The sequence below is a fragment of the Neopsephotus bourkii genome, unplaced genomic scaffold (genome assembly GCF_033783945.1).
Source record: "Neopsephotus bourkii isolate Nb327-2 ecotype Australia unplaced genomic scaffold, CSIRO-AGI_Nbou_v1 NB_1624, whole genome shotgun sequence".
Lineage (NCBI taxonomy): Eukaryota > Metazoa > Chordata > Aves > Psittaciformes > Psittacidae > Neopsephotus > Neopsephotus bourkii.
This window is the reverse complement of record NW_026902099.1, coordinates 9,477,543-9,504,791: the sequence shown is the minus strand read 5'-3', so window position 1 is coordinate 9,504,791 and position 27,249 is coordinate 9,477,543. Positions and strand designations below refer to the sequence as shown.

Genomic DNA, 27,249 nt, shown 5'->3' with positions numbered 1-27,249 from the left:
TGCTGAAACACATGTGCATTGCAATTTTAAATACAAACATATGATATAATCAAAATTATTTGCTTATGTTCACCTCTAAACAACAGCTAAAGGTAAAAATAAAACTAGTAATTAGCATGCAACAATTACAGCTTTATGCCCAAACAGAAAAGTGGCTTTGACAGTTTCAAACTTACAGTCTATACCAAAAGTAATTTCTAAAATAATCCCCTAAGACTCATTTAAGCAGCAGTTTCGATTTTTATTAACTTTATTTCTGGATCAAAGCACTTACTGGATGCATACACTACGGGTATGATGAGAAGCAACACAAATTGTCTCCTGACTTCAGCTTAGCTCCATATACCGAACAGAACTGCAGTGTGAATGTATTTTCCAAAAGTATTCACAAGAATAAGCTTAAAGTAATTTTTTTCTTTACCACTACCTTGGTTATAAATAAGAAAAAAACAAATCCAAGCAATGTTATCCCTCCCATTTTCACTAATCTTTTTTCCAACATGGGTGCTTTTTCTGGAAGTTTCACTTGTCTGGGGTCATTCCTCTGTTCATGCTGAGGCAGATGTTAAGTAAAAAGTGCAACAAAGAAAAAAAAGTTAGGTGAAAGCTTCTTAAGTATGTGCTAAGGTACCCAGTCCTAAGAATCTGCATGCATTTAGGACTGATACTGTTTCTTTCTGGTTCTGCTCTGCTTCAACTGAAATAGATGTGTGCAAACCTTTACCTTATCCAATACTCAATCATTATGTAATATATATTAGAAAACCAAACTGTTGATTTACTCTAATTCCTCAGGAGTAAACACACTGCTAATAGATGTTACAAAAATCTAGTAACAAAACATTCGAACCCCAGTCATCAAGTATTTTAACCAGAACTTCTGCTATTTAATTACTAAACCAACCCTTCATTCAAAAAAATAAAGTTAAATAAGCAACAGGTTAGACTTCCTTGAAATTAAGGGGAGAGCGGAAATTGCCTTACAAGTGCCTGTTTGAATATACGCTGAAGATGAGTGAAGTACTGCCATTAAGTGCAGCAGGGTTAGGTTCTGTTACCCTACCTTAGTTTATAATGCTTGGAAAGCCATCTCATTTATTGTTTTCAAATACTGCATGCTACAGACATGTACTGCTGGCAAAGTCATGTAATGACTAAGCTTAGCAAAGAGTATTGAAGATTTTTAGGGAACTTATATAAATTTATTATCTAAAAGGTTTAACTGTTTCACTTAAACTGGCACTTTTCATAATAAATGTTTTAGTGCTCTACTCAGAGAAGAGTGCCCCATCATAAATTAAGCAGCACAAAAGTATTTTGTGTTAAAGTCTTCAGTGGAATTCATAAAACATTACAGTATTTTAATAGAACAAGAATTTCATTTCTGAAGTACTCAGAAGGCTGGTTTAACACCTCTGTTTAACACTGGGAACAGAGCCACTGTGCTTCATCTTGACAGCTATAAAACCTTAAGTACAGAAGACAGCAAAGTCAAGTGGCACCTAACTCAGATCCCCTCCAGCCCTTGTAACTAGCCTGTACATACAGGAGGCAAATATATACATACAATCGATTTCTGCATATTCAAAAAGGGGAACACAAATAGCAAAAAACTTCTTTGTCACAGCCTCTATCTACCTCTTAAATATATTTAGTGTTAAGTGATTTATTGGGAGAAGGCTGTTATATCAAATTTACTTAAACTACAGGAAACTCCATTAGTAGCATTATACCAAAGATCTGAGTTCCACATGGCTTTGTTCAGCAACAGATTCCTTTCTGACACTGATGCTCCATTTATTCTATCCAAGCAGCCATTCCTTTTACTAGCCTATTACTTAAAATGACCCCTTCTGACAAGAGCGTGTCATTGTGTTGGTTTGAGAATGACTGATGTGGTGCTAACATCTAGCCTTGACCTCTCCCACCCTCTTCTTTTGTCACTTGGTGGAGTTATCTGGGATGCTTCCCATTCAATCCATAAAAATTTAGTAACTTCCCTGTGAGTCAGTAATTCCAAACAAAAGATTCCTTAATTAAGAAGTAATTAGTGATTAAGAATTAAGAGTGTCAGTATTCAGAGTGGCATTTATGCCACAGTGGTTCTCCAAGAGCACAGGGATACAGTCCACTTAATTCTTTCCTGTGGTAGAAAGAAAAAGATTGACTGTGCCTTCCTATGGAGACTTTCCACACTGCTGTGGAATATTCCAGATTATTTCTCCTTCTGTCCATGGGAAGGTATAGGTGGGGAGAGGTGGATACAAAGTGTAAGCTACTGCTAAAGAGCCTGGGGCAGACCAAGACGATGTACAGTGAGGCTTCCACCTAGCACCTTATTTTGCAAAATAGCTGACAACAAACTACCTCAACTCTGTGCACACTGGTGCTCTGCACAGGAAGTAACGATACCACTTCTGGGACAACAAAGGTGTATTTCACTGATGGATGTCACATTTGAAGTTGCAAGGAGGAACTTGTACACGGTATTTCAAAGCCTCACCTGCCCATACCCACCTTCTCCATCAGGTCCTGCAGTTTGGCAGCTTCTTCTCCCAGCTTTTCAACACTGCAAACCAAGTCTTTGCAGACTTCAATATAATTTGCAGTTGGTGTCCACTGCAGCACCATCTATTAATAGCTATAGTTATTTGCCAGAATTACTGTAGATTGTAACTTAATATTCCTTAGGCAACATATCATAAAAGACAGTGCTAGAAAAAGTTTGTAACTGCATTTACACTGGGTTTTCATTGTACAATTTCTGCACAACGTTATTCCTACAAACAGCCTTTGTGCAAACCTTTTGTTACCCTAACTCCTCTATCAGCAGAAATATGAAGAAACAGCTCTATCTTTATTTGGGTAGCTTAACTTTTTGAAATCAACTCTTAAAAAAGAAGGTGTCCCCTTTAGAGAAAGAACACCGGACAGCTCTATCTAACTTTATAATAGTCAAGCTGGCTGGCGATTGTTCATATTTTTCACTTTACAAGGTAGAATAATATTCTAGAATAACGTACTCTAAATCAATCTTTTTTTAAAATTTGGTTGAATACCTGGTGGGAACGACTGAGAAAACGCTTATTCACGGTCTGCACAGGAACGGTCAGCTTAATGCACTCCTCATTCAACTTCTTCAGAAACTCGAGGAACTCATCTCCACTACAAAAATAAAATGATATTCTGTTATCTGTTAAAGGCTGTAACTTTTTGCAAGCTAAGTGTTATCTACGCATTTCCAACACTGGCTGGTTACTCAGACATGCAATTTCATTGCATAAAAATATTAATCCTGTGGCCCTGTATTTTAATATAGGGTAGTATAACACTACTTTTAAAGTCTTAGTAGGTTTTGGGGTGGTTCTGTGTGTGGTGTGGTGTGTTGTGTCCCCTCACCCTTCACCACATCCCCACCTCTCCGCTCTTTTGGAAGGACAAAAAAATCATTGTGTTATCTGAAATATTCAGCTCATAAGATGTACTGAAAACCAAAAAAAAGTGTCACCCCAAAGCTTATCAGAAACGTTCTATTAACCTCCACTTCTATCCTTCATCAGTCCTGTACTGTCAACAAAAATGTTTCATTAGCTGCTGCACAAGTAATTTTATAACATGCGATGCACAACACCAGCAACACTGTTCATGTGCATGTGTGCATACAGATCACAGTCCCGCAACACCAGAAATAGAGAATTTATACTCAATTTTATGGGGACGTATCAATATTCCTGACCTGCAGCTCACATTTTTGATGCAGATGGTAGGAGAAAAGTCTGGTTTGTAGTTCGGAGTGAGGACTGAAATGATCGTTAGTCTCCATCACAGTGGAAGAAAAAAAGAATCCAGTAACAGTAACTTGGCCTTTCATTCTGGAAATACATTCCTGAAGGCCTAAAATCTCTGATGTTATCTACTTCAAGGACAATTTATACAAGCAGGAAGACAACCATGAAAATTAGTTTTATCAGTATCTTCAAAGAGTGGAGAAAATTATAGAAAAAATTAACAGACTAATTTCACTGCTAAGTTTCTGGAGCTCCCACATGTCACTGACTCAGTTTATTTTACCGGAAGCCTCAAAGAGTGTTATTTATCAGTCATGGTACTGGCCAGAAAGTTGTTGTCATTGACTGGGCAGAGGAAAAGAGGACAAGGAAGAAGATCAGCCATTTGTTTTTATAGAGCGAGCTCTTAAATCCTGAGAAGTGCCTGTATCTCCAGGAGAAAAGCTTCCACCATGTGTGAGCCACTCAGGTGAATAACAAGCAGGGCCAGAACAAGACACAATTTTAAGTTCCTTTAGAAGAACTTCCTGTTATCTTTATGGAAAGATCTGAATAAATTAATTCAGACCCCACCATTCCTCTTTTCCCTAGAGCAACTGAACCTAAATGCAACACGTACCACCTTACTGCTGCTTCTGATTGCAGAAAGGCATACATTTCCCAAAGAGCTAAACTAAGCTACTTGCCAGTGTGGTGCAAGTATCTAACCGGAGGCTGAATTTAGCCCAGAGAATGTTTTCCTACAACTTTGGCACAAGACCATTAGTGAGCAAAGTTTCCACCACTGCTCAGGACATCTGTGATTTGCAACACTGCTGAACATTTAAGACTTTAATGCTTAAACCGGAAATAAACAGAAGCATCAGTAGGAGTGCTGGAGGTTGAAAACCAATACTGTCCATGATTTTTATGAAGATGGTGAAGTAAGGAAGCCTATTTGCTTGTTTTTATAAAATAAAGTATTATTTATTTCAGAACAATATAACTGAACTAAGTATTTAGGGTAAAGCCAAACACAAGAAATAATCACATCTGGAGACGGTCTGAAAGTTTCTCCCATGTTACTATAAGTCAAGCCATGCTTGTGAACATTTCCTTCTATTTAAAAGGATATTTTTTTTAGCTGGCTAGATCAGTTGTGGCAACTTCTGTCTTTTGTCACAAAGGAAATTATTGTTATGAATTCTGGAAGGATTTGCAGCAAAAATAAAGTTGTCATGGCCATGACATGGGGAGGGGGAAAAAAAAGGGGAAAAGAAAAGCATTTATACTTCTCATATGTCTTTATTATACCAATAACAGTTCTTAGAAACCTATTTCATAGAAATGTTGTATCTGTTGCAGTGACATGTTCTTATATTTGTAAATGGAAATAAAGTTTTCAAAAAAACCCCACTTTTGAAAAGAATTAATGGCTGTCAAAACACCAGTGGCTAAACAGCACTAGACACTCTGTGAGTTTATAATCAATCAGTTCAACATTTTCTACTATGTTAGTTTTTCTATGACTTAATGACTGATCTTCCTTCTCACAGAATGACTTTGAGCAAGTGGGAAGTAAAATCTTTATAGAATAGCGTGTAAACATAGCCTATGATTTTAGTCTCAAGGTCAGATTCCTAAAATACATGTCAAGCCATTTTCTAGAAAACTATGCAGTGCTTGCCATAACTGAAATGCTGTCATATTTTGTGTACTTCGATCTTCAATCAATTAATTATTTTCTGTTTTTGAGAACTATGTATGAACTAAACCCATACTCTGCCAGGAACTAGATATGTAATTGGTGTGCAAGACTGTACTGGGCATCACGTGGGCTTTCGACTGCATTTGGCCACACATACTGTGAACTAACTGCTAACTTCTTGTATATCACCAACAAAGATGTTATAAAGCACTAGTCCCTATACTGACCTCTGAGGAACACCACTCATCACTGGTCTCCACGTTGACATTGAGCCACTGACCGTAACTCCGAGTGCAACCATCAAGCCAATTCCTTATCTATCAAGTGTTCCATTCATCAAATGCTATCTCCTCACAGACTAGAAGCAGCACCAAGGTCCTGTTTCAGGACATGAACACTCTGCTCTCCCAGCCCATCTCAAGTCTTTCAATTCCTTCTCCAAGTGCCTTGCATGTCCTCCCACATCCTGCAGCTCAAACTTGGCATCATACTGCAAAATGTACCTCAAGCAGCCTGAAAATCCTCCTTTGTGTAAACACAGAAATGGGTATAAATACAGGCACAGTACCAGAATCAGGAGCAATCAGTGCATGTAAGAATAAGTACATAATAGACAGACTCATGTAACCAAGGCACAAAAGACAACACTATGGCAGGAACACGTCATGACATGACTGATAATACATAGTGGATTCAGCTGCCTCCAGAATATGGTGATGTGTACAGAATGAACCCAAGCACATTCTTTGGTCCAGTGAACAACTTAGCTAACAGATTTTAGCTTTATAGTAGCCAAATGATACAGAGAGTTGCATTATTTGTTTTGAAGAGTCAACGAACAGCTAGCAGAGTAGCAGCACAGCTGTCAGGTCACTAGTCAACAGGGAGATGAACACACTTTAAGGAGGAACTGAACCCTGACTTTTCTAGACATAGAATTATTTTATCAGTAGCTTGGATGCAAGGCAGTTTCTCCCCCCACCCCCCCAGTACCACTCAAGCCAGCCCACTGCAAATAAGGCAACACAATGCTACGCAAATGATGGCTGAAACTGGGAAGGAACAAGCACAGAGAACCTAACTTACTACTGGTGCAGCTACAGTAGAAGGAAGGAGCAGTATCCCTAAAACAGTCTTCTCTAGGTTAAACAATTGCAGTTCAATTAATGCAAGCCACAGTTTTTTTGCCCTAGTCCATTTCTAAAACATTTGCAAATTAAAACTGCAAACTAATCCTATTTTCAGGAGCTGTTCTTCTGTAGGTTTGGGAAGTAAGAAGAGGAAACGTATGAGCACAGAATCTAAATTCAGGTCTAGGTCTCTGGAAAAAAAATAGTATTTACACAAATAGAGGAAAAGGGGTTTAAGAAATCTTAAGACACCTTTGCCTTTACTATAACCTTCATTCTTCTTTTTGTACTGGATGTGGAGAGTGCTCTAACAGTGCTTAAGGGACTGGCGAAGTTTAATAAGCTGAGGGATGTTTCTCTCAGCTCAAGTAGGCCTGACTTTCATGGGACTGCACAAGACAATACTGGAAGTATGAGAGGTACTGCAGAGCTGATGCTTAAGGCTGTAAGAAAAAAACTATAATGGAAAAAATATCAAGTTGGAATGGAAGTTTGAAGGAATAACACTTTCTTACAGAACCATTTCCTTATGAACCTATTCCTACTGAGACATATAATATATGATACGGAAAACAACGTACGAAGTTCTTAATTTGTAATTAAAAAAAAATAGGTCTTCTAGAAGATAGTTAAAACTGTGTCCAGTGGAAAAGAACAAGGAAAAACCCCTGAGTACAGCAGCCGCATTTATGAATTAAGGTAGACCTGTACAAGTAATTTAAATCTATCAGTTGAAAATTAAAGCCCCATGCAGAAATCATACATGCATCTCTCCCTCCCACACATTTTTTTTATTGCACCTTACAATCAGACAAATTTGACTTCAAGACTGAGAGTGCCTTCCTTGTCTACAGACACAATGGAGAACTAGAGAGTCCACATCATGTGGGGTTTATAAGGCTCCATGCTGCTCTTGAAGCATGGGGCAGCGAGGAGGGCAAGACCCCATTTCCACAGAGAAATAAAACCAAATCTGGTCACTGAAGCATGTCAGAGAAAATAAACCATGATTTAATACTGCAGCCCAAGAAGCCAGTTTCAGAAATTATGATACGAGTAGTGAAAACCCTGCACAGCAAGGCTGTGAAACTTTGAGGTACAAAGAACGAACTCATCAATCAAAAAGATGGCCAAAGTAATGTCACATAACAACAATATAGTCAGATTCCTACATCAGGAACCTATGCTTCCAACTTTCTTTGTACAAAACACAACTACCACTAGCCCTTATAATCCGCTAACTGGTGTACTCTCATGAGTGTTATCCATGGGATAAGGTGTGAGAGAATTTTACCTCTGACCTACAGAAAACAATGCAGTTGTCTTAAATAGTTCATATTTCACTTCCATTTCCCTAGACACACAGTTAATACCTCAATTCCAGCTTCATCACTTCAGAGACATCTCCCATTCTTGCTTCTCCCACTTTTAGCTTGTTAATGGCATCTAGGAGTTTCTCCTGATCTTCAGGATTTGTAAGGCCAATCTAAATTTAAAGAATAATTCCAAATATATTTTACTTTCAATACTTACTTGATATAAAAGGACAGTACCATTTATTGTGCAAGCTTCTAATTATTAAAGAGTCAAAGAAGTTGCTTTTAAGTTATTGCAAGCAACTACAATGTATGCAACTGCCAAAATAAAATAAAACCACAGAAACTATTCAATGATGCAAAACAAAATTACAAGACCCAAGGAAAAGCCAAACTGAAATTGTACAGGATGCTCAGATAGTTTGTTTAAGGTTTATTAAAGGGAAAAAAAAATATTGCAGTTTTTGTGAGTACCCCACTGTCAGGATGTTCGGCTCATCTATTTCAGAATCATCTTGGTCATTTCTTACAGCAAAATAACCAATCACCATGACAGTAATACAGCATTAACTCAGATGAAAGAATGGAAACTATAAATTGGCAAAGGCAGAATCTTACAGAAAGAGGGCAGATTTTCAGAAGGGCTTTTCCAAGCTTTTGGGTGTGCATTTCTTCCAGTTAAACCGGTCTCAGAAGATATGACAGCTCTTTGTAAAACCTTATTTTCTTACAGAATCTCATTTATAAAGTAAGTTACATTACAGAAATCTAGTTGGTGCTATCTCTAAAGCCTCAGACAATCAGGAAATAGCAGAGAGAACACAATCTGTTAAAAAGACATTCAAGCCAGATGTTTCTACCATGAAATAGCCTGTAAAAGAAGCCTTTTTATGTACCTGAAGGACAGCATACTTATAAACTCAAAATAAGTTTATGACCTCAAACTAAGACCAAGCCTGACTACTACCTGACATCAGTTTATACAGTCGCTAGGCTCAAATCAGCTCATCTTCTGTACTCTTGGCTAATGCTGCAAACAACAGCAGACCTCTGAAGTGTTCAAGGCTTTCTGTCTCTTTTAGCTGAAGAAAAGAACAATTTTCTTCAGAAGAGATACACCATGTAACTGATATTCTCCAAGTAATACTTGGGACAGAAAACTTTGTCAGCTGTGTTATCAATGAACTATCTCAGATTACATATTAACTCATATTTAAATCCTAGGCTAAGATTTTTTTTGTAGAACACAAAGAAAACAAAGTCGCCCATTTGTTAAAACAGAAGCATTCCTGTGGCACACTCAATATTTTTCCTTGCTCATCTGAAAGACTGCTCTGCAACACAGGACTTCTGATGTTGACAGCCCTAAGGATGCTTCTCCACAGAAGTGAAAAATCACATAATGCCAGGTCCAAGTATGACTTTGTTCCTAACTCTCCAGCCGAGTACCTGGATGAAGCAGGAATGGAGCATTCTGGAATTTAAGACCGCAAGGATCCCACAGCCTTCAAGCCTACAACATATATGACTCTCTCTGATGTTCTGAGGACCTGAAGCTCCCTGCTGTAGCCTCAGAAATCTGTAAAATGTTAGAGTTTGTTGTCTCCCAGATTTTTTTAATGATTGCAGAAAGAACTTTGGACACGCAGCTGACAACACACATCAAACACCAGGCAGATGGTGCTGAGCAGCAATCCTAGGGAAGAGAAGGTACTCAGAGAAATGGGTGCTTCGTGTGAGACTACTGTTTCTATGTTTAGTGTTCACTGTGGCTCCACAAAACAGTCCCCCAGGTTCCCCACCAGGTGCTCAGGATTCACAGGTAACATGCCAGACGACACACTTGTGAGCACACAGTTACATTTCAAAACCATGTCATAAGTCTATTGTTACAAGTCTACGGATAGGTAAATTCTGCAGTAACGTAAAATCCCAACCAGATTAACTGGGAGTTTAACTACAGGTGTCAAGAACTTTATAGTTTCCAATAGTTGCCACAGGTACCTGAATAAATTATACTCAAGTCTCTATGGTAAATATCACTAGCAGCCTTAAGAGAGAAAGATCTGTGTTTCCTAGAAATAATTAACTTTGCTTATGTTGAGCTGTAAGTCTGCTCAATTTATTAGTACTCAGGTTTGCCTTGTCGAGCCCTATCTGGAATGAAAGCATGCTTTCTTAATGCTTACAAAGCATTACAGCAGTCATTTCATAATGCAGAAGTAAGCCGATTTATACAAGAGCAGCAAGTTTATTTTTAATTATAATCAACAAATCAAATGAGCTCTCCCAAGAGTAAACTGGTTGTTATTCTTGAATATTAAAACTATTTTGCTTAAAGCAGGAACTATTGCAAAGACTGGGTTTGCTTTTGACTCCATCTTCTCACTCCTACAGCAAGCAAATAAGGATATAGTTTTCTATCAGGAAGACATTGTACTTTGTCTCCCTATAAATAAAACAATCATTCTGCAAATGGACCAGTGACTGAGTACCACCACATCTTGAAGATACGGCTTCAGAAGTAAAGAATGTGATAAAAGTCATCATAGATAAAAGTTTTCCACCACCACCACAGTAATTCTGAATTTGAAGGTACTAGGTGCAGAACAGTAGACATATAGACTAGTCCACACTGTTTCCCAAAGCAGACAATTTTTACCTTTCTAGACAGCCACTGCTGAACACAGGGGTTACCCAGAACCTGACTACTCATGCAGTGATGAATGCATGGAACAACTGTGGTGCAAGAAGCCCTTTTTCCTTATAGATTGGCAAGATTTTAAGTTGGTGTTAGTTCAGCTACACTCTGCAGTCCAAATAACACAAATATTATTGTCAAGTGGCCATACATTTAAGAATGTGCAAGTGTTGTACAAGAACTTGCTTACACCTGTGAAATAATGCTAGGCCTACCAACTCTAACATCGGTGCTATTATTTACTTAAATAAATACAGAAATAAAAAATAGCCCCTGAAAATCCATGTTCCAAACTCCTGTTCCAGCATTAACATGACTTTCCTGTTACTCTTTAGATGGAAATGAAAGATGACATGTTTCTTAGATAAAACCAGAAGTTATGCATAAACTCTTACATTACTGCCAACTTGCCCAAGTGGCCACTATTTTAAATAAGCTGATATTCTTCTGCCAAATATTAAATGTTTTTGCAGGGAGAGAGGGGCAGATGAAGAAGAGTCCTGGAACTGTAATATAAAAGCACACAGACCTGACAATTCTCTAATGATGAAGTTAAATGTCTGCATTATATTTTGAATTTTGATGTGTTAACTTGTCATTATGCATTCTCAAATCCAGAATAAGATGACAATTTCTCTTATTCTAAACTAATAAGCATGTAAGAAAAGAACCTTCATACCCTAAATGCACCCCGAAGTAAAATTACTTCTGTTGCTATCTTTTGAGACAAATGCTCAGAAAGTATTCCAAATCCCCCCAACCAAAAAATCCAGACAAAAAAATATCCAAGGGTTACAAGCAGCGCAGAATCAGACAAAAACTTTCAAATGTTGAATAGACATGTCCCAGTATATTGAACAGACTTGTTTCAGTATGGAACAGTTTATAAGCTTAAGGAATGCGAGGAGTTTAGCTTTGAAGAGTCATTGTTTAGGCTCTGTGCAGAATACAGATAAAGATATTTACAGAGAAAGTATCTTTCTGATATTGTTTGATGGAGGAAAGTGCATCATGTTAGCGACAGGATTTATCCCCAGTTCTCTGGATACAAAGCAGTTTGGTTCAGAGGCATCCATCAGAGGTCATCATTAATCTTTGTAGTAATAAGATCCAGGCTCTTTCAAATAGCTGGCTGTTAGCTGAAGATCTGCCATCACACTAAAAACTTCAACTCTGGAGTTACGAGGAAACAGATTAGATTTGTTCTATCAGCAGCGTGGGGAGAAACTGTTAGCAGAGCTCTGTAACTTAAACTGTACCAAGAATTTAGGGTAACTTATGAAGTGCTAATAAGGCAGGAGTGTTATGTCATTTTTTAAACTTTCAACTGAAGATTCGCTAATTAATTTACATCCATGCACAAAGCATGGCTTATTTTCCAGAAGTGTTTCCTGCTGTTACACAGTTCAGAAGCAAAGCAATTCTGTTCCTATACATACTACCCTCCTGTGGAAGAGGAGCTGATCCAGGTATTTATTTCAGTTATCAAAAAAAAATCCCACTTTATAAGAGGGACTCTGAAACATGCTGAAACACTGAAATGGAGGTTATCAGTTCATGTGAAACTATAGTTCCTTCTTTGATGAAAGAACCATAAGGATTAGCTTTTCACTGAAGTCCACAATTCTCTTTCCTTCCCCCAGTGTCTCTGGACAAAACCAAGTAATGATTATATCAAACCAGGTGATCAATATGAACATATACACAGCCACATTTGCAGTTTAATGCAAGCATGACCAACACAGCAGCTCACAGTGATAAGAAGAAAGCTACAAAAATCCTTAAGAGCAAAATTCCTGCCACTTGGGGCTTTAGGATCCATATAAAGCCCATACCCAGAGGCTGTCCATCTAGCATGATCCTGAGGCTTCAGAAAAGCAGTAACATCAGAATATGTTGACATGCCTTATAATACCTAGGTTTAAATGAACTCTTTAAATAATTTCTTCACTGACAAAACTCCCTGTACATGCACCCGCTAAAATATAGAATTATTTCTGAGCTCTGGGAAAACACTTAAGCCTTACTCAGTTACAAGACAATACTTCATGCAAAACATCCTTGTGACACCAACTCCAAAGTAATAATTAACATTTGTATGCTAATGCTGGTTCCAGCTGCTGGAACACATGCTTCCTTGGTATCAGAACAGGGTGAGTAAAGCTGACATAGAGGAGACAACTAGCATCAGCAACAGGCTTGAGTCAGTTATTTCAATGAGACATCTTTGGTATCTCAGACCAGGTACAGTGTGCTCAGAAGAATCCTGTGGCCTGAAGTATTTGCGCTGTCCCAAGGAGACTCCTACAGTTGGATTTTATTATGGCATCCTCCTGTAAACACAGGAAGTCTTTCATTCCCCACAGGAATAGTTCCAGCAAAGACTAAGGAAAAGCAACCACCCTATTTCCACTGGAAACTGAAATCCTGTAATAATGTGTCACTTAGTCCTCAATAACAATGAAATACCAAGTGATTTAAACTGATACCAAATGGGAAAACATACTTACATACCAAAAATGGTAACAACTGAACTTTAAAATGGAACAACTTCCTGCTCAACCCAACTTCCACATCATTGCAGCAAAGAAATACTGAGGACTTCCAAATACTGCAGACTTTCACTTTGTAGTCAGATGTAGGCAAAGAAGATGCAAGAATTCAAGTCAGAAATCAAGGCTAATCTGTGGGATTTAGAAAAGGTCTGTCTATATTCATATTAAACTTCAAGAAGTTGCAGAAGATTCTGAAAACAGAATTCTTACAAGTTCAGGCATTTATAACGATAAGACGTTAAAAAAGAAAGAGGAGAAAACTAAATGAAGTTCTAAAGTAGTAAACTGACCTGTATTAACTCATCTTTTTGCATGATCAGAAGTTGTGTTAAAGTTGTATCTCTTTCCTGTATAAAACAAAGGGTTTTCTTTTTTCATCAAAAAGAATTTCAGAAGAAAACAGTTTTCACTTATGTTTTACTTCAGTTTTCAGAAATAAAACCAGCTACACAACAGCATTATTCTAGTTTAGAAACATCACATAATGCACATGACTAATGCACGTAATTAAAATTAAGCAATCCAATCCTGTCCACTGAAGTTCAACTTAACATTTTTTAGCTAAACTTCTGTTTAATAAATTTATTTGAATTAAGATACTAATAGTGACAGGACTTTGTTTTTATGCTGTAGGTACATTCTACTTTCATGGATTACTTAACAGATACCAGATAAACCACAAACTTACCCTGAATAATCCTATTATGTGTTCTAGACCAAGACCTTGTAAAAACACTTCCGTGTCATTGAAAGTTGAATAGGAACTGAAAATAGAACAAATGGGTATGAGATGAAAACAGTGGAAGTTAATAGAAGACCACCAGAACAAAATACTCTCGAAAAGCTCCCCAGGCAGAGAACTGGGGAGCAACCTAAAGTTGCACAGGCCTACTGATGACAGTAGTACCTGATAAGCATCATGGAGTACAATTTAATCTATTTTTTAATCTATCAACATTTTAGAAATGAATGGCTTTTCTGTCTAATGAGTTGAATTGAGCCTAAAGGGCTCAATTATTCATAGATAAATATTATTTTAAGTATCAGAATGTTCCAATTGAACCTTCAAGTTGGGTTGCGGAAGCCTGAAAAATCTGAAGTAGGATTAAGGAAGATAATTATGTCCTCTTATCAGATAACATTAATATAAAATGGATTCAGCCCACAAGTATTTCCCTTCTGGTTTCATTTAAACAAAAAAAGCATGTTTACCAATAAACTAAAATGTCTATGATTAAAGACTAGTAAGAAATTAGTTGTCAGAGGACTACTGTTCAGAAGGCAGACTGAGGAAGTGGCATAACCCACTGCAGGTTCAGAGTTTAACATTTATTTGCAAAGGTAAATACCAATTTTGATTCCTTGCCTCCCAAAAGATACAAAAATATAGAGCAAGATATCTAAACAGCTTTCAACAATCAGATGAACATTTGTAATGAAGAGAATTAAACCCAAAAGCAAGTCAGATCAAATGCTGAAAGGACCACTGCAGTCACTACAGAAAGTCCTTTGCCAAAACCCTGAGTTAAGAGATGGTTTGCTCAGTCTTATCGTAGGCTCTGAAATCAAGGTTTGCCCTTTTTTCACGTTAAAGACTTAAAAAAGGTCCTATAAAATTTGTGTAGCTACATATATATGGAAAAAAAAGGGGGGGGGGCAAACAAACACCACCAACTCCAGCCTCTTTTCCCCACCAGCCCCCAAAAACCCCCGAATCAACCCCAAACCAAAATCCAAAACAACCAACTAACCAAACCTCTCTGAAAAGTGTTCTGAATACATAAGAAAATATTTCAGGACTGCACATTGAGAACCTTGCATTACTGGTATTTAAGTATACTTATCCTTTTACGAGATGGACACCCTAAATCACTAAGTTTATGCAACTTGCACTGTCTCAAGTCAGTAATTCTGTGAGAGTGCCTTCTGTCAGCAGGAAAAATAGAAGAGTTTAAAATAATTTTAATAGTGTTTAAAGGCATCATCCCTACCATGTATTTGTGTAGAACTGTGTTAACCACCGCATGCTTCCTCCCTCTCTCAACACAGACAGCAACAGTCTGTGAAGTAAACAATTCACGCATACGTCCAAACAGCCAATGCCCTTCAACTGGCAAGAGAAGAGTGAATGACCTGCAGTGATCAAATATTCTTATTTAGGCATTCAAAGTGCCCAGTTTGCAAAGATTCTGGAAGCCCCTGGGTAACTCCAGACGTTCATTTCTGCTAAAGTTGCAAGGAAAGGACGTTCTCCCCACGATCAAGGAAAGGGCTATTCAGCAACCAGACAGTAACTTGAAGTCCCTGAACCAGAAAAGGGCCTAATTCAGGAGCGGAAGGATGCAAATTCCTGACATGTATGTGCATTTCCTTGTACAGTCCAAGGCTCTGGACTCAGGAAAATTGTCTAATTAGGATGGCAGACAGCAATGACTGAAGGTACACTCACTACCTAAGGATGACTAAATGATGACAATATCAATGACAAGTTATACTCACTGACCCTGCGTGGCAGAGCACAGTTGATATCCAGTACCAGGTGAGGCATGAGGAGCAACCGAGAGAAGAGCTCAAGGAGCTATGATGGAATAAACACAGGCATCAATGTTCCTCTTGACTATCACTAGATGAAAAAATCCAGCTCACTGGGGGCAAGTATGTGTGTGTGTGTTGAAACGGATAAACTGCATCTGTAAGAACAGGCATTTAACAGCCAGACATCTGGTATACTCCAGGGGACTTTCCTGAAACCAAGGGTTCCACTTACTACGAGAAATGCTCAAAGTTATGAAACATCAGAACTAGCTACTGTTAATACAAAAATCCTTGAGCTTGACAGAAATGTCTGTTCATACAAACAAATCAGTTTCTCACCTAGCAGAGAAAAACCAGTATTGTTTAGAGAAAGACTACTGGCACATTATGAAATCCTGGAAGCCGAATCATTGCCTAATACAGAATTACATTTGCATAGCTAGACATCTGGCTGCCACAAACTATTTTTAGTGGGCTTCAGGATTCCAGTGTCTGACTTCAAAAACTTACCAAGACTAACCAAACACTGGTAGAATGTCCTCTAGCCACCATCAGGTTTCAACAGCACTAAATCTATATGGATAACTGTTGCATAGTGTTAGTTTATTTCCTTATACCAGAAAAAGCCTGCGGAACTTCCTAAAGAACCCAAACCTGCTAAAAAAAGGAGAATCTGTTTTAGCACTGAGGTCATTAGGTACATATTCTATCTAGGAGTATGAGCCTTTGTGAAGCGTACCAGAAGACTGATCTATTTAAAAGAATGTCACCTTCCTGTCAAGTATACAAGGACTCAAAAGATGATCCCCAAGGAGCAGACAGATCCCATGGGAGACGTGGTTCATAGATAAGAAGATCTAGTCAGAACAACACCTTTAGGAATCTGAAGTATCTCTAAGATAATTGTGGTTGAAGCACCAGAGAATGAAAATCCGACATACACATTCATCTAGCAACAGAACCTCATGAGGCTCTGTCCGAACAGAGGTGCTCTGTCTGAGACTACCTCAGTGTGAACTGCCATCAATGATGGCAGTAATGATACAAAACTAGGGCACGTCAAATTCAGAATGACCTGGCTGAGCAGGGACATAAAGAATCAAGCTGACAAACCAGAACAGACTATCAGCACTGGAATTTGCTTTCTCAAGACCACGCAGTTCAAGCTCAAGGAAGCATATGGATGGTTTGTTGAGAACTTCTTAACCAACACTTTCTGGGATGAAACAATATGAGAGACCTTTGAAGGTGCCGAAGCAGGGGCTGATTTCAGCCACAGGACACCTGCAAGCTTCAGGGCCAGAAGCACACTATGCAAAAAGTTCTAGAGCTTAACTATGTAACTGTGTGCTTCTTTTGACTAAGATACATGCAGGAAAAAAAGAAAAAGGCACATCTCTTCCTAGTGGCATGAAGATGAAAACAGGCAGACAGTGAAAGCATAAAAAAAAATAATAATCTAATGTCAAATTCGGAACAAGGAATATGCAACAGGGGAGCATACACATTTAAAGGTGCTGAAATGAACTGAAGTGACATTGGATCCTGGCTCTAGTATACCTTAAATCAAATGAGAGGAATGAAAGATATATAGCATGCTCATTGTTTGTAATGCAAAGGAACTCTGCAATCTTGAAAAATTAATAGTACATTAATATACTTACTGTGTACTCTTGGGAGCACTCCGAACAATACACATCAGTACAATTTAATCACTGACACAAACAAATACAATCTCTTAGGAATACTTATAAGGTAAAATTACACTATGACTGTATTTACCTAATTCCTTGGTCAGGGGCAGCTGTTACATATTTGTAGATAGCCTCCTCCTTAATTGTTTCATGGGATCTCCCTTGCAAGTAGTTTGCAGCCAAAGACAGTAAACTATAAATCTGGAAGAGCCCAAATGAATTATTATTCAAATTCAAAACGCATAAAGAAATACAAAGGAGTAAGATGATAACTTATGAGTTACTACCAGATGATAAACAGTTCTAACTTATGACTTACTACTTACAAGGGACACGAAATATCTGCACCTCTTCTCTAAAGCATTAAACTACTATGAACAGTTAAGACTAAGCCCACAGTTTATCCAAAGCATTTCTGAATTCCACCACAATGAACTGACACAGAGCAAAGCAGGACATCTAACTTAAGTCAAAAAAAGTTAGTAACTGTCACTACAGAAGCAGCAATACACCAATATACTATTTTTTGTGGTTTGTAGACAAGAGTTCTACAAACCCAAGGCAATAATAAGAGCATGAGGCATACAACTATTTTAATATCTCTATTTTCGATGCATATATGGACCCAACATTCAGCAATTTACAACTGACAATCTAACTGTATCTGACAGATAGATTCTTTCAACTGATTATAGAAGCAAGCTTTCTGCCAGACGTCACTATGCATCAGTGATGGGATCCAGAAAATGAACAGCCCCTGTGTGAGTTCTGAGATAGTTAACCAAAAAATTCAGCAAAACAAGAAGAACCACAATAAGCCTAAAAGAATGGTGAAGCCACTTCCCTGAAATTCAGATGAACAGCCATACATACACACACACATACATACACGTATGAATGGTGGGTTGATCCTGGCTGACGAATAAGCCTCTACTCAGTTGCTTGCTCATCTTCCCCCAGCAGGATGGGGGAGAATCAGAAGGGTAAAAAGTATGACAAAATCCATGGGTTGAGATACATGCATATTAGTAAGTGACGGGTTAAAAAAAAACACCCAAAAGCTTAAGCGATGCAAAGGTGATCACTCACCATCTGCCACCAGCAGACCAATGCCCAGCCAGTCTCCAAGCAATGGCTACTTTAGAAAAAAATTTCCTCACAATTTTATTGCTGAGCATGACATGATATGGTATGGAGCATCCCTTTGGTCAGCTGGGGTCAGCTACCCTGGCTGTGCCCCCTCCCAACCTCTTGCTGCCTCCCAGCCTACTGGCTGCATGTGGGGAGAAGAATGAAAACCAGAGAAAGCTTTGATGCTTCACCAGCACTCAGCAGTAGCTAAAATACTGGTGTGCTAACACCATTGTTTTGGTCAGAAACCCAAAACACAGCACCATACAGGCTGCTGGAAAGAAAAGTAATTCCATCCCAGCCAAACCTAGTACAGTAGGTAAGAAAAATATCTCCCCTCGCAGATACAGTTTCTATAGACATAGTCTGTATGACAGCTTCTTGGGTTGTCAACAGCCTGAAGAGCAGATCCCTGAGGCGGAAGAAGCTCCTGACCATAAAGTATCTCAATATCATCTGCAAGACTTTGCAGTAATTGACTGAAAGTTAAGTGTTCCAGGTCAAGAGACAAGACGCATCCCTCAAGCGTGAGGAGCCTGTAGTCCCTCCATGTCAGAGAAAGTTGTGTTACAAGATTATATGGCCATAGCCTGACGAACAAGTAATTTATTGGGAGACAGAATGGATTTGTAGCCCCTTCCAGTAACCTGAGCTAACATCACTGAGCCTCAGTGATCTTGCTAGCCTACACTTACAACTTCATGCATAGTTATCATTTTTGTTCATCCCTAGCTCTGGAGTCTGACAGACTAAAAAAAACAAACAAACCCTCAAAAAAGCCAAGAAAGAAAAAGAAACTGTAAAGTGAATTAAAATTCATTTGAATGAATTACACATTTTTGAGGAGCCACTGCAAAAAGCCACATCATGGCAAGAGCAACTCAAAGGAAAATACACAGAAATCTGGTTCGCCTGATCCACTGTGCATCATCTGGTAACAGCAGTGAAAAGATTTATTTTAGAAGACTGTACAGTGTCTTCAGTAGCTCTCTAGACTGACAATTAGTAGCTGCTCTTCCAATGATCTGCTCAATTTGCATTATATTACACCTTCCCTCCCGAGAATGGATTTTGAAGATAGCTAGTACCAACCCCCCCGTTTTTAGCTTTAGCCTTTTCACTTCCAAATTCAGTTAGAAACTATACACCGCAAATTAGATACCCACGTTCTCTCACACACTTTGGCAAACAGGAAAAAAACAACATATTATTTTTTCTACTTCTCATATCAACATTTCTAACATGAATAATCCCTTGTTCTGTATTCTAAATCTGAATCAAAAATTCAAAGGGGGAGGGAGGGAAGGTTCCCAAAACATTTCTATATAGCATTTAAAGCCCTGTGAAAAGTTTGGTGTAACAGACCTATATAGATTTAATAGTCTATATAGATGTAATAGCATAAGTATTCAACTAGCTAGCTACTACAATTTAGTTATTAAAGTAACAGTCCTACAGAAAATGATACAATTAATGATCAGATTTTTGAGGCAAACCATAGAATTTGCATTTCAAAGAGAAATTAAATACCTCTGAATGTTTATTGATTTTTGCTATCTCTGCTGCTGTTTTCTCACACTTAGTCCGTAGATTTTTGTCAGCCCCCAGCTCAAGCAACTTAAGAGTTACATTTTTATGTCCATGCTGTGCTGCCCATATCAATGCCTGCAAAAAACAACTCCTTTTTACCAAGTTTACATATGGAACATGAAAGAATAGAGGTTCAATCAATAATGTAACCTTCAAAATTCTTATATGGCAGAATCTGGAGACAAAGATAATTAAAGCAAAAGAATCTCAAACTGGAGATACTCAAAGAAGAATATACCAATGAGTATTTCAGAGAATGCTGTACTTAAAAACAAGTTTGTGGGTTCCTGCTTTTTAATGTTTTTATTGTTAATTACATCACAGATAAGTAAATCACTTACCGAATATCCATTGTCATCTTGGGCATTTATGTGTGCTCCATGAGCGACAAGAAGAGCAACAACCTGAGGATAGCCTTTTCGAGCTGCATACATCAGGGGAGTCATTTGTCTCCTGAAAGAAAATGTGAGAAGTGAAAAAAAACTATTTCTGGATAACAAAATCCAACTGCATTATCAAGCAGAGCACCTCAACTGTGTAAAGATTCTCGGTTCTGCAGAAGAACTAAGTAGAGGGTGAAAGTCCAAGACACAACATTTATGCTTCAGCGCAAGAGTCAACTTAATAGATTCAGCAACTCATTTATGTCCAGTTAGAAATCTTTAAACTATTTTAGGAGTTTACATTTATTTTCTGATTGAAATAAAGTCAAGAAGGCAACTGTTGTTCTACACAAGAAGAAAACTCTGAAGAAACTAAACAACTCTTTTCCAGGAGCTTACAATATAGATTTACAGTACTTCTGGAAGAAAAAGTTAAAAAGATAAACCAAACTGAGTAACCCCCCAAACCACCACACTGCTTTATCACCTCTAAATTAAAGCAGCACACAAATAACCATAACATGTCCCAGATATGAAACACAGCAGTTTGGTGACTAAACCATTTCTGGTTTGTACAAACTACACAAACCCAGTTTTCACAGACCATCCCTCCTGCTGCTGCCACATACCCAGCAGGCCTCTCATTTAGCACACAGCCTGGCCCAAGAAAAAGGGAATGGGCACCCTACTGAAAACAGAGAATATCAGCAAATCACACATTTTTCTCCTCAGTATTAAAAAAGGTGGCAGAGACTCGTTTTTTACTTCAACAGTTATTTTTAAAAGATAGAGCTTAAGTGATGTATTCTATATACAGTTCAACTTACATCAAAGCACTGAAGAAAAATATGCAATTTCACAGAGGGCAAGTTATAAATCATTACCAAATATTTAAGAGAAAGAGTATTACGAACAACTATGTACATACATGCAAAACCATCTTTGATAAATCCAGTGTAAGCAAAAGAATCTCGGGTCACACAAGTCTTGCAGGTGTGCAGAGGAGCAGTGCAATAGCCAGAATGTACATGTACTACCAACACTCAGACCCCCACCTGAGTATGCCTAGGAGGAATGTCGTGGTTTAAACCCAGCCACACAGCTCATTCACTCACTCCCCCCTTCCTCCCTCTTTACTTCCCCCCCCATTCCCAGAGGGATGGGGAGGAGAATCGAATGAATGTAACTCCCACGGGCTGAGATAAGAACAGTCCAGTAACTAGGGTGTAACACAAACCACTACTGCTACCACCAATAATAATAATGATAAGAGAAATAACAAGGGAAGAGAATATGATACCACTCGCCAAAACGAGCCTGACCCCCAAAAGCGCCCCTGCTCTTCCAGCTAACTCCCAGTTACTTCCCTGGGCATGATGTGCTGTGGTATGGAATACCTCTTTGGCTAGCTTGGGTCAGGTGTCCTGTCTCTGCTTCATCCCGGCCTCCCCTCCTCCCTGGCAGAGCATGAGACTCACAAAGTCCTTGGTCAGAGTAAACATGACTTAGCAACAACTAAAAACATCGGTGTTATCAGCGCTGTACCCAAGCTGAAAGTCAAAACACAATGCTACACCAGCTACTAAGATGGAGAAAAAATTGACTGCTACTGCTAAACCCAGGACAAGGAGTCTTCAGACAACTACACACAAATACCATACTGAAAAATCTTAACTTTTCAAGTAGTAAAACTAAATGCACATAAAAGTATTTTTTTCCTTCATCTGTTTTCTGTCCCCAGAAGTGCATGTGTTGAAGCTTTCTCTCCTACATATATTACTCATACATTGCTAATTCTTACAAATGCTGAGAAAGTACTTAGACACCACCTTTCCCATTACTGTGTTGTTGGGGTTTTTTTTTATATCCCAAACACATGATAACAGTCTGCTGGTCTTATGCTTCTATTGAGATGCTTATAAGATGAAGCCACCCTGAACTGCTCTGCATATTTTGAGAGAAAAAAACTATGGCTCAAAAGCTCCTGTTAGAAAAATATCTTTCCAGATACCTAACACTTATTCTCTGGTGGAATAAAATTGCAGAATTAAAAAAAGCAGTATTGGAGGAGAAAGATAAGGAGTTTCTGGTCACTATGAAGTAATCATATTTAAGCTAAAATATTTTACTAGTGATGTGCAGGTAAAATTTATTGTATCTTGAAACATATTTCCTGAAAAACTATCATTTACTGCTTTTAATTTACAGCTGTGTCAAAAACGTACTGTGAAAAGATTATTCTCTCTTGTTAGACTATACCTGAGGGGAGGATCACTCTTTCAGTTTCTTAATAGTAAGTTCAATACCTACCACTAGAGGGACCACCACAAGCATATGTATAACAAAGCAGCGGTCCTGAAATACGGAACTTCTGACTCCTTCCAGAGTTGCTGGAAGTTGCTAGAAGGCTCTGACCATCTTTCCTTGCTACTGCTCATTCGCTGAAGGATAATATTTTGTCTGATGCAAACACAGTTAAAAGTGCACTGAAAAAATCCAGTCATATTACAGATCTGAAAGAATCTTAGGGAAACAGCCAATTACTTGGAAATAAGCACCATGACAGGTCTTCAAGACTTACAGGCAATAAGAGAAAGGAACTTCATAATGAAATGAAAAAACTTGTATAAGTAGTTCAATTTAGTCTATTAACACTGCAAAAGCAGAAGTTCTCACTGAACATAAGGCCACATTTTTACCCCGAAGTACACTCAATCAGTGGAACTGGTTGCTCAGAGAAGTTCTATAATCTCCATCTTTGCTGTGTTTCAAGACCAGATGGCAACCTAGCCATATGTCATAGCAGAGGTGGCTTTAATGACGATGTTAGACTAGTGACCTCCTGAGGTCCCTTCTGACCTGAATTACCTTGTAATCCTATGATGATTACTTTAAAAAAAACAGAAAAACTCTACAGTCTGCTCCTGTAACTTGATGAGACAGTGAGATACAGATCTATACATAGAGACATCTACAGGTATCTATAGATATCTATATTTCAAAGAATGAACAGAAGATGATTTTAATGTAATTTGTAGCAAAAGAAATCAAACTTGCAGACACTCATTCCCACACATTCAGTGGCAGGTAGCCTTTGACAGACTTTAAGTGCTCACCTTTGAAGTACTTACATACGACTGCAAAATAATGTAACTTTAATTTCTTCTGCTCATAACATGTTTGGACTTTTTTTTTTTTTCTTTTTGAACTTGCACATACTACCACCTTAAAATTACCTTCTGCTTTCGCAAAGAAAAAATACTGAAGTACAGAGGCTACAGAACAGTTTTTTCTCCAAAGAACATAATGTAGTAGGTACACCTGTACCGCACTTCAGACAGGTTGCCTGAAATCAAGGCAAAAACTCAATGACAATAAAGCCACTGAAAAAGCGTCTCCATTTTTAAGTAAAACCCAATAAATATGACATTTAGAAGGACCACCAACACGAACAAGCAAGTACCTCCAGGTTTCCATTTTAATGTTTGACTTTTAATTTCAAAGGCTACAAGCTGTTTCAGTATGGAAACATACAGAGTGTGCGTAAATCATAGAATCATAGAATAGTTAGGGTTGGAAAAGACCTTAAGATCATCTAGTTCCAATCCCCCTGCCATGGGCAGGGACACCTCACACTAAACCATCTCACCCAAGGCTTCATCCAACCTGGACTTGAACACCACCAGGGATGAAGCATTCACAGCTTCCTTGGGCAATCCATTCCAGTGCCTCACCACCCTAACAGGAAAGAATTTCCTCCTTATATCCAATCTAAACTTCCCCTGTTTAAGTTTTAACCCATTACCCCTTGTCCTATCACTACAGTCCCTAATGAAGAGTCCCTCTCCTGCATCCCTATAGGCCCCCTTCAGATACTGGAAGGCTGCTATAGGTCTCCAAGCAGCCTTCGCTTCTCCAGGCTGAACAGCCCCAACTTTCTCAGCCTATCTTTATACCGAAGGTGCTCCAGTCCCCTGATCATCCTCGGGGCCCTCCTCTGGACTTGTTCCAACAGTTCCATGTCCCTTTTATGTTGAGGACACCAGAACTGCACCAAATACTCCAAGTGAGGTCTCACGAGAGCAGAGTAGAGGGGCAGGATCACCACCTTCGACCTGCTGGCCACACTCCTTTTGAGGTACCCCAGGACACGGTTGGCTTTCTGGGCTGTGAGTGCACACTGAAGCCGGCTCATGTTCATTTTCTCATTGACCAGCACCCCCAAGCTCTTTGCAGGGCTGCTCTGAATCTCTTCTCTGCCCAGCCTGTAGCTGTGCCTGGGATTGCTCCGACCCAGGTGTAAGACCTTGCACTTGTCATGGTTAAACTCCATACGGCTGGCATCAGCCCACATAAGCGTGTCAAGGTCCCTCTGGATGGCATTCCTTCCCTCCACCGTTATCAACCAAACCACATAGCTCGGTGTCATCGGCAAACTTGCTGAGGGCACGCTCAATCCCACTGTCTATGTCACCAACAAAGATGTTGAAGAAGACTCACAATACCGACTCTGAGAGACACCACTCGTTACTGGTCTCCATCTGGACATTGAGCCGTTGACCACAACTCTTTGCGTGTAGCCATCCACCCAGGTCTTTATCCACCGAGTGGTCCATTCATCAAATTGATGTCTCTCCAATTTAGAGACAAGGATGTTGTGTGGGACAGTGTCGACTGCTTTACACAAGTCCAGGTAGATGACATCAACTGCTCTAACCCTGTCCATCAGTTCTGTAGCCCCATCATAGAAGGCCACCAAATTGGTCAGGCAGGACTTCCCCTTAGTGAAGCCGTGCTGGCTGTCACCAAGCACCTTGTTGTTTTTCATGTGCCTTAGCATGCCTTCCAGGAGAATCTGCTCCAAGAGTCTACCAGGCACAGAGCTGAGACTGACTGGTCTGTAGTTCCCTGGGTCATCCATTTTCCCCTTCTTGAAAATGGGGGTTATATTTCCCTTTTTCCAATCGTCGGGAACTTCACCTGACTGCCATGATTTTTTCAAATATGATGGCCAGTGGCTTAGCAACTTCATTCGCCAGCTCCTTCAGGACCCATGGATGGATTTCATCAGGTCCCTGGACTTGTGTACGTTCAGGTTCTTAAGATGGTCTCGAACCAGATCCTCTCCTACAGTGAGCCCAAGGTCTTCATTCTCACAGTCCCTGCATCTGCATTCCAAGACTTGGCTGGTGTGGCCAGAGCCTTTGCCAGTGAAGACTGAGGCAAAGAAGTCATTCAGAACCTCAGCCTTCTCCAAATCCTGTGTAGCCAGTTCTCCTGAGAGCTTCTGGAGAGAGCTCACATTATCCCTAGCCCGTCTTTTATTTGCAATGTAACTATAGAATCCCTTCCTGTTATCTTTCACATCCCTAGCCAAGTTTAATTCTAACTGGGCCTCAGCTTTTCTAACCTGGTCCCTAGCTTCCTGGACAACATCCCTGTATTTTTCCCAGGCCGCCTGTCCTTGCTTCCACCTTTTATAAGCCTCATTTTTCCTTCAAAGTGTCCTCAGCAGCTCCTTATCCATCCAAGGTCTCCTGGCCCTCCTGCTGCACTTCCTTCTAGCTGGGACACAACACTCCTGAGCTTGTAGCAGGTGATCTTTGAATATCAATTAACAGTCTTTGGCCACCCTGCCCTGTAGGGCTATATCCCATGAAACCTTACTAAGCAAGTTCCTGATGAGGTCAGAGTCTGCTCTCTTGAAGTCCAGGGCAGTGAGCTTGCTGCACGCTCTTCTCATTGTCCTGACGATCACAAACTCGGCCATCTCATGATCACTACAACCAAGGCTGCCCTGGAGCACCACATTTCCAACCAGCACCTCCCTGTTGGTAAGCAAGGGGTCATTTTTGCCATTGCATTTACACAGCAACACAGATACAGGTGTACCCTTTAGTGTCTTGGCCATCACCTCAGAAAGCAAGATCCATTTACATGTACGTCCACAAGAGGGAGACTGGGGCATTAGGGAAAACAAAAATCTTTTTTACCTAACCCTGCGAAGAAGCCCCACAAGTACAACAGCAAGATTTAAGATGCCAAATCCACTGGTTTTTGCTAAAGTTGAAGAGAAATTAAATGCACTGGTAAATCTTTCAGGAATCTAAAAATGTACATAAAATTGTAGTGATAATCATCAGGATAAAAGATCTGAATGACCCTTTCATCATCAGGGGAAACTGTACAGGCATTTGTGTTTCAGCAATCCAGCTTGCAGATGACCTTCTTGTCCAAACACTTGCAAAGTCCTTTGTGTGGCATGATCTGCAACATGACATTTGCCCATAGTGAACATGATACACAAATCACAGTCCATAAATAAACAAAAATCTTGAAAGACATACACAATTCATGATTAAGCATGTCTGTTTCAACTATGTTTGCTTCCAGCTATTGCAGCATCTAAATAAAAACCAAGAAATGCTTCACTGGTCTCATGCAAATGAAAAGGGGCCTTCTTGTTTGTTTTCATCTTTAGGTCTCCCAGCTTTTATGTTAAGGCCAGAAAAAGAGACAAAATGAAAAGTTTTTTTCAGTATTTAGGGCCATCCAAACTTTTTTATGTGACACCTACACAAAGATACAACCAAAGCTTCTTACAGGCCCACTTCCCATGTCAAAAAAAATGGGACAAAATATAATCACAAGAGAGCAAGATCAGTAGAACAGCCCTAAAAGCCATCACTTAGAGCCTTCTACCCTGGATAACCACAAGCCATAACAAAATCAGGTGATA

At 39.2% G+C, this 27,249-nt stretch overlaps 1 protein-coding gene across 5 annotated transcripts in view; it reads right to left on the bottom strand.

The window, feature by feature from the left end:
• Window positions 1–27,249, bottom strand: part of ASZ1 (ankyrin repeat, SAM and basic leucine zipper domain containing 1) — a 43,820-nt gene that overhangs the window by 939 nt on the left and 15,632 nt on the right. For 2 of the 5 annotated variants that reach the window (XM_061373055.1, XM_061373056.1), the window contains exons 5-13: window positions 20,469–20,580; window positions 20,068–20,202; window positions 17,495–17,607; window positions 13,866–13,941; window positions 13,468–13,524; window positions 7,979–8,091; window positions 3,060–3,165; window positions 2,518–2,631; window positions 385–553 (exon numbers count right to left, since the gene is read on the bottom strand). In XM_061373055.1, coding sequence (XP_061229039.1) covers window positions 386–553; window positions 2,518–2,631; window positions 3,060–3,165; window positions 7,979–8,091; window positions 13,468–13,524; window positions 13,866–13,941; window positions 17,495–17,607; window positions 20,068–20,202; window positions 20,469–20,580 — 994 coding nt within the window. In that variant the 3' untranslated portion in view covers window position 385. Of the gene's footprint in view, window positions 1–384; window positions 554–2,503; window positions 2,632–3,059; window positions 3,166–7,978; window positions 8,092–13,467; window positions 13,525–13,865; window positions 13,942–17,494; window positions 17,608–20,067; window positions 20,203–20,468; window positions 20,581–27,249 lie in introns of those variants that run through there. The other 3 variants (XR_009728402.1, XM_061373057.1, XM_061373058.1) reach the window with 3 other exon arrangements.